Below are 7,966 nucleotides of genomic sequence, written 5' to 3' on the forward strand. Positions count from 1 at the left end.
CAAAGAGAGTTCATCTCATGAAAAGAAATAAGTGCAGAGGGTGTACACATTTAGATTTGTGGTGTCTGGTCCTTCCTAAGGTCGAAAGTTCCTCCTGGGGCATCTTCATTTTTCCTTCTGAGAATGCTGTTGCAGAACAAGATGATGTCTTCTCTGACATTGGTTTGTCCTGCACAGATTTCCTGTTCTTCAGTCATCCTATTCTTCAAATAGCACACCCTGAATAATGCACTCAGTCTTTGATCACTCCTGACAAATCCAAGTCTCACATCTTGTAAATCAATGCATATTTGAAGTGCTGCACAGTGATTGTGCTGACCCTGCCCAGTAGTGAGGTATTGGCCAAAATCCCCTGTGCTAATTTTGTGATTAATATTCTCCATACGTAGTTGGACTGGCTTGTCCAATAATTTCAGTTTTCAGCAAGATCTCAGAGCAATTAACCCTCTAAAGTTACATTTGTTGCAGTTTCTCTCTAGTTTTTGAATACTACAAGTGAGCATTTTAAATTAAGTTTTTCTGCAGGTACAAGAAATAATCTCAATTAATAAACAAGTATATTGTGTTTAAAACAAGAAAAAGTAAGCTTTAGCACTATGTTTGGTGTAATAAAATCCATAGTTAAAAACAGTGAAGCAAGTCCCTAAACAGAAGTAGGTGCATTACTTACTGCATTACATGCTGCCTCTTGGACAAAACCCAGGCATTGCTGCAGTGTAGGCAGGAGTACCTAGTTAGCTTATGACATTCCTGTAGGGAATTGCTTTTCATTCATAAAATGTCCATCTCAGGTACAAAAGTTGCTTCTCAATGCTTTGTAATGATTGCTAATAAATAGGTAATACACAATGTTGTGCTTGTCAGGGCATGCTAAACCCATTCCATCAAGGACTTTTACAGGTTCTTTTAGAACAATGATTTCAATGCACTTTGCAAGTTACTGGAAAAGACATTTACAGATAAAGAAGTACATACTGTATTCTTTGAACAAAAATAAAGCTCTTTCTCCAAAACCCTGCACAGGCAAATATTCCATGGAACTGCATCACAAGTGCTGGTTTATTGGTTGTCCTTCTAGGACTCACATAAAAATGCACTTAATTCATGATAAAGGCATTCAGTTAAAACCCCTCCATAAAAATACAAATGTAGAAACATCAGCAGGTATGCTGCAACTGCAGGACGTGCTTCAATGTTTCCCCAGTTGCTTTTATCCAAATCTGGAATGGAAGTTTACCCAGACTTTAAAATCTGTTGCAATTGCAGCAGCTGCTTTGCATAGTGCTCACTGATTGGTGATGAAGGGACTTCATGGGTAGGTGAGTCAGAGAAATGGGGATAGAAGGTGCAGAAAGAACATAATTTAAACTAAGTACTTTGATTGCTTACATATGAGTGGTAGTTCTTTTTTAGAATGTTAATTCTGATGCAGTAATGGGGAAGCATTGTGGTATGAGATAGAACATTACACAGAGGAAAAGCAGGTTTTGAAACAGAAAAAGGAAAAGATAAGAAAAAGATGTTCTAAATGAAAATGACCATCACCAGAAACAGAGTTCACTTGGTTTGCTGTGCCCTGAGGATCTTCCTTCCTCTTTCTGATGTACATTTTTGAGGAGGTTCATATTTCAGGACACGAAAAATGTGGAGGCAGCAAAACTTTGTATTAGTTTTCCTTTAGGCCGATGGCATTGGTAGGAATGGAAATATTTTTAATACTACCTCATTATTTTTGGAGGTAACTAAGCTTGTCATTTTCCATTCTAACACTAGATGCAGTTTTCCAGTTTCCTCTCTCAACCACATTTCTACTAAGTAGAGAGAAAATTAGATGAAAGGTTAATTTTTACTGGAAGGCTTCATGTTCCTTTCCAAGATCAGTTTCCTCATGTGGGGTTAATATCTGTTCAGGGCAAATTAGCAGTTACTGCTCAGATGGAAGAACCCAGAGGTTCAGAATCCTTGCAAGCAGAATATGGTGGCATATAATTAAGCTGCCAAAACTAGTTTTAAGTGCTGTGATACTCACTTTCATTTTAAAAATTTTCAATGGTATCTCTAGCCATAGTTCCACAGAAAAGTTCAGGAATCAGGAGCTGGACAGGAAGGTTTCCACAGAACAAAAAACTTGACCAATTTTTAAAGAAAAAATGGCAGATAACAAATTGTAAAAATTAATCAGGAGGAGAGAGAATGAATAGTGTTAATGGTACATTAGTATGAGGGTAAATGTTGTCTTCTGAAAAGAGCAGTATGCATTAGAGCTGTTTCACTCTGATTGATCATCAATTACTGTATTGGATATTTTGCAGTGGCTCTCATGCCTCTGCTGTATCTGTCATGTTAAGCTGGGGAAGTGTAGACAAAATTCCATTTTCTGAAACAGGATTTCCCCTCAGAATCCTGTATCTCCACTTAGAGCATGTGGGTTACATCTCTCCCTATTGACTCCCATGGCAAATGTGCCATTAGCTCCAAGATGTTAATCACAGCCATACAGTATGATTTGTAGATGTTTTTTCCAGTATTGAGAAGGCAGTTAAATGCAGGACATTTTTCCATAGTTAGCTAAAATGCAGTCTAAGAACTTATAAATAAAGCTCTGTGTGTGGTATTATTTTAAATAAGGAAATCAGCCCAAGCAGATTCCTTTGAGGCTTCAAAGCCTGATAATTGTTCTGTTAATTTTCTTTTAAAATTTGCAGAAATCTCTGCATGGGATTCAGTTAAGATCAAAGCAAGAACACAAAAGTGACCATGTCATATATTTCTAGTTTAGCAGAAGGGGGACAGTTAAGTCCCTTACAAAAGCCAGTTTTTGTGAAATTAGAATTTATTTTTCCCTGTAAGGTGGGGCTAGAATCACTTGCAAAATAGCATCCATCTTACAAATACCCATCCAAATAAGACTCCTTAATAGTTTGGGAGAAGCTTTCACTTACCACACACAGAGAACACATCATAGTAGCTCTGGGAAGTATTTACATTTTTCACATCTTAAATATAACATAGTGTCTGCTTTAAAAAATAGATTTTCAATAGCCTTCAGCTGTGGTGTGTCCTAGATTAGTTCTTGTATAGCTGTAAAAACAACACATTGTTAGTAAGGATGTAAACTAAGGATATCTGTAATGGTTTGCGAAATGTCAAAAAGCATCCAGGAGGAATGAACTCTGCTTACCATTTGCATAAGATTTTCAAAGCCCTTCAAAAATTCTTTGGGGGTTTTCTTCTCATAAGATTCACATGTTTTCTTCTCGTAAGACTCACAGTGCTGGAAGATAAAAAGAATCATGGCACTTCTAAACAGCACATCACAATCCTAAATCAAACCTCAAGTTTTCTCACTGAAAAATCAAGAGGGTTGTAATCAATGCCTTTTCTAGCTGGAAAACCTTTGACACAACCTCTTTCAAAAGGGAAGGAATTTAGTAATGACACTTTCATTCACTTTTTCTGCAGTGATCCCTGTCCTTCTGCCAGCACATTGTGTGGTTGCCAAGTACACGTATGTGAATTTTTATGGTCACAGGGAATGTGTCTCCCAAAAATTCAAAAACTGGACTTTTTAATTTCCAAGGTAATGAAAGGCAGATTGCTGTTTCTAACAGATTTGCTTTCTACCATTCCCCCATTGCAGGGGGCACTTGCTATAGAAAATAAGGAGCAGTGATCACGATTATGAGCACTGTGAGGAAATCCTACCTCTCCAGAGTCTCTGTAGGTTAATTTGTTCACGATTCTAATGGCTTTGTGGAATGCCCCGTTATCTTGGCTGCTCGCTGGTTGTAATTTCTGGACGCCCTTCTTGAAGCAGGTCACAGCTGTGGACAGGCATCCCTCCTAGGGCAGGAGAAGAAGGAACTGTTTTAAAGCCAGTGTTGCTGCAGCACTTCTTCCTGCTCATGTTAGATTGTGCAGAAGAAGATATCCAGGATATTAACCGAGAATAGTTAGCTGTACCTTTTTTTTACCTCAAGTGATACTGAGGATTTAATTCGGCTATTCTTGCATAGTTACTTCACTGTTTCCTAACAAAATAAATGCCCACTTGGCTATTAATCATGACAACATTTGTAAGAAAACAGTCCTGAAGAGTAGATCAGTTACATGCAGTAGGTTTTCACCTGCTAAAGCACAAGCATTTTATTTTTAAAAAACTACACTGTGGGAATATACTTTTTTTCCTTCCTCATTTTGGTGCCCTTTCTAATAATGTCTGATTAATAATTAGAATTGCTGAAGAACTGCATGTTTTCAAGTACTGTTAAAATGTTATTATATGATAGCATCAGAAATGATACAGAAACTGTCCCCAAAACTAACCTAACAGTCAACAGAGAAAGGAAAGCAATGTTTACTGCAGCCAATTTAAGTTGCTTTCTGTTTTCTGAAGAAGGAAGCTGCTGATTACACATATTAGAAAGGCTCCAAAGCCATCGTCCTTGTTTGCATACTGACTGCTACCCAAGTCTGTCTTATGAGATGTCACTGCAGTTTGCTGCTTGGGCAAGGACAAGGCAGCTTTCATGGATGTTGCTTATAGCAAATTTTGCTAGCAACATTCTGTGTTGGTCAGATAAAACATTTTATTTTCTTTAAAAGTCACACATTTATGTTTGTTTCAAGTATCCTTACCGTAACCGGCCTTGCTTACTGGAAAAAAACACTACTCGTCTTTTAAAGAGATCGATTTTCCAGCTGAAACTGAAAACATTTTTGGTCTCATCTGTGCTGAGCTGAGAAACCAGCATTTCTCATCTGTGCTGCCTTTTCTGTTTTGCTGAGCAGTCACTTAGAGCTGAGGCAGCACAGGATCAGGGCGCTACAAGGATTGTGGGGCCCGGCTGATTGTCACAGGCTGAGCACTTTGGGGATGAGGTGTGAAGGAGCACACACCACTGGAAGTGCCTGAAGGGAGCTAGAAATGTGTAAAATATTTGTATTGGTGGCAGTTGGCAGCGGCACTCTGCATCTGACTCAAACTAGCTTTACAGATGAGCCCGTAGAGCCCTCCCTTCCGGAATTAGTGATCAGCGGGGTGAGATACAGATCCAGGGCAAGTCAGCATCTTGTCACTCAGTGACACTTCAGCTGCAGTGCCAGTCACCAGCAGGAGAGCTCATTTACCCTCCAGACTGGAATTACCTCAGCTTTAATACTGCTTTTTTACTTTTTAACTCTGCTGTTTTCCCTTGAATTGATGTCCTCTAATCTCTCTTTATTCAAATGAAAGGATACTTCATTGTTGAGGGTTCAAGGAAATTATGTGGGAATGAATTGGGGCTAACAGTCCGCACAAAGGAACCTCAAGGAAGCCAGAAGAGATCGGGATAAACCACTTAATTCTAAATTTTATAATAAGTGATTTTCTCATTGAATATTCAAGACCAAATGCAAATCTGGCAAGAGCAGGTTATAATAAAAAATTCTAATATTTTGATATTTGAAATACAGTTATGTGAGCAACTTTTTATTAAATTGAGTTTCACTAGGCTGTGATGGCACCTAATCACTGAGTACCACTTCAGCACACTGTGATACATATTTTAGTCACCCTGTAGGATGAAAAGTTTGTTGAATTGGTTGCTGGTGATAATTACTATTAGCACACTAATGTTTTTTTACATGTCTTACATCAGAAGCTGAACCTGTATCAATACCTTCTAAATATGTGAATTCTCTGTCTCCTCTAGTATTCAGAGCAGGCGCTTAGGACCTCCCAGAATCAGACAATAAAGCCCTAAGCTGCAAGTGAGCTGTTGTTTTCCTTCCTGAGGTGAGCGTGACTTTTTTTAAGAAAAAGCCCCAACAACCTCATTAAGCAATTAGTCACCAGTTGTTGTATTTGCTTAGTTTCAGAGGCAGCGGCAAGTGCTGAATTAAAATGACAGCTAATAATCTCCTTTTCTCTTTGACAGCCCAAGTTAGAAAGAGTTTTAGCGGAAAAAGCCCAGCAATGAGTTTGTGCACTGAAGTTGTTTCTAGCAATTCAAAGGGATGCATCTGTTCTGGTCATGCTTTTGTATATTTTTTGGGAAGTTAAACATGCACCAAGCTGTAAATCCTAAGAAGAGGCTAACCAAAACCTGTATGAAATGAGGTAAGTTTTTTTCCTTTCTTCTTGTAGCTGCTTGCAAGGGAGTTTAGAATCCTGAGTTGATAAATTTTTAACAATGTCTACAGCTTTTACAGTATAGTAGTGGATAGTGATGGCTTTTACATGTCAATCAAAATTGTTTGTGCTACACAATAGGGCTCAAAAATTTATGACAGCTGATAACACAAGTATAATATTAGGTAGTCACAGGTTGCTCTACACCTCAGTTTCATGTTGAGAGATTATCAAAGTAGCACACGTTTACCCTCTTAAGTTTTAAAGATATGATTTTAGTATGATTAGCATTTAAATTCACAGTACAGCCTGCATCCTACCACTTTTGAGAGTGCACAGACTTGATGACTCACTGTATATAAGAACATCTTAACCTTGGAAGATGTTAAATATCAGCACTAAATAACGTATAAATACGTATCTGTATTACAAAGGGGTTCACAGGGAGCTGCCCTTGTATTTTAAACTGGTTATAATCTGTAGAGAATATTCACAGGTGCAGTTTTGTCTTCCTGTTGGTAGCACAGACCCTGCATGAACAGACTCAGAGCAGTGTGACTGCACATGAGAGGGGGCAGCTCGGCCATGCTGAAGCTCATTGCAGTTGGAGGCACTTCCACTCCAAGTACCTGCATCCCCAAAAGCACTGCTGCTCGTCTGGGTCTTGTATGAATCCTCACTCTTAGCACTGTTTCTTAATTAAATGGAATATGTGCAACTCTGGATCTATTGGTGGGTTATGATACACATAAAATAGCAAAATAGTGATTCCAATGCCAAAATAGAAACACTTCTGCTATTAAATATCCAGAAAAGGAGCTTTTAGAAAGTATTTTCTTATTCAGTCTAGCTTGCATTAAGAGTAGTAGGTCAGAGATGTGAAAAAGAAAACATTCTCCATTTGTCAATGGAATAAACCAGTACAAAATCAAAATTATGTAATTATGAAAAAAAATTTAAAGCAGCCTCACCACAAAGTTTTCTGGTGTGTGCAGCAATTCAGCATCCTAAAATAAAACAAATAAATCTAAGTTAGAAAAGTTTTAACTTTTGAAAGTGATGTCCCTCATAAGATATATACTAAGCAATGTACAATGCCTGAAAGTAATTTCAATATTATGACAAATACCATTACCTACCTTATCTTTCACCATACTTTGCAAGTCTTCAATTTTCTTTTGAATCTGTTTGTATTTTACTGTTCTGGGTGAAGCTTCAGTCAGCATCATTGTGGAGCAGAAGAAAGCCATACAGAAAATAATCATCCTCTTCATCCTGATGAGTTCTGTTTTAAAATGTGCCAGGAGCAAAGTTGTGCTGTTCAAGTGTAACACTCCAGTTTGAGCTGTGCTCAGGTAAAGTCTGCACCTACCTATATATTGCTCCCTGCTGGAGATGGAGAACCCACCCATTTCACTTTGGAAAGCTTTGTAGAATGGATTAATGAGTAACCCTTTTTTCTTTTCCACTGGCTGGGTGCATGTATGCAGGCTTTTGCGTGGGGGGGCAGGGATTGATGGAGTGAAAGAAAATGTGCCCCATCTGCACATTGGACAGGAAAAAAGAGAAAAGGGTGAATTCCCATTTTCACTTTGAGTCAAGAAATGAACGTACTAAAAAGTTGGTACTTAGAAACCACAGGCCAAGGTAAACAAAGATTCTGCATTTTTTTTTCCTGTGTCATACAGCAGTGAATCTCTTCAGTCCATCTGCAGCTTTTCTGTACTGTTCTGGAGAAATATGTCAGGACTTCTTCCAAAATTTAAATTTATTTATCTCACTTTATGGCTCCAAGGAGTGTTTGTCAGCTATTTCCTCCTGACGTATATGAACTGTGGCTTTTTCATTCTC

General features: G+C 38.3%; 1 protein-coding gene across 1 annotated transcript; it reads right to left on the reverse strand.

The window, feature by feature from the left end:
• Nucleotides 1–2,502: 2,502 nt before the first annotated feature.
• Nucleotides 2,503–7,443, reverse strand: IL21 (interleukin 21). Its single transcript, XM_059843741.1, has 5 exons — nucleotides 7,255–7,443; nucleotides 7,087–7,122; nucleotides 3,706–3,843; nucleotides 3,182–3,274; nucleotides 2,503–3,081 (listed from the first exon to the last, which is right to left on the reverse strand). Exons 1-5 carry the CDS (start codon nucleotides 7,387–7,389, stop codon nucleotides 3,067–3,069), a joined length of 417 nt encoding a protein of 138 aa, XP_059699724.1. The 5' UTR covers nucleotides 7,390–7,443; the 3' UTR covers nucleotides 2,503–3,066.
• Between the last annotated feature and the right edge of the window lie 523 nt (nucleotides 7,444–7,966).

This window comes from Haemorhous mexicanus, chromosome 4, assembly GCF_027477595.1.
Source record: "Haemorhous mexicanus isolate bHaeMex1 chromosome 4, bHaeMex1.pri, whole genome shotgun sequence".
Lineage (NCBI taxonomy): Eukaryota > Metazoa > Chordata > Aves > Passeriformes > Fringillidae > Haemorhous > Haemorhous mexicanus.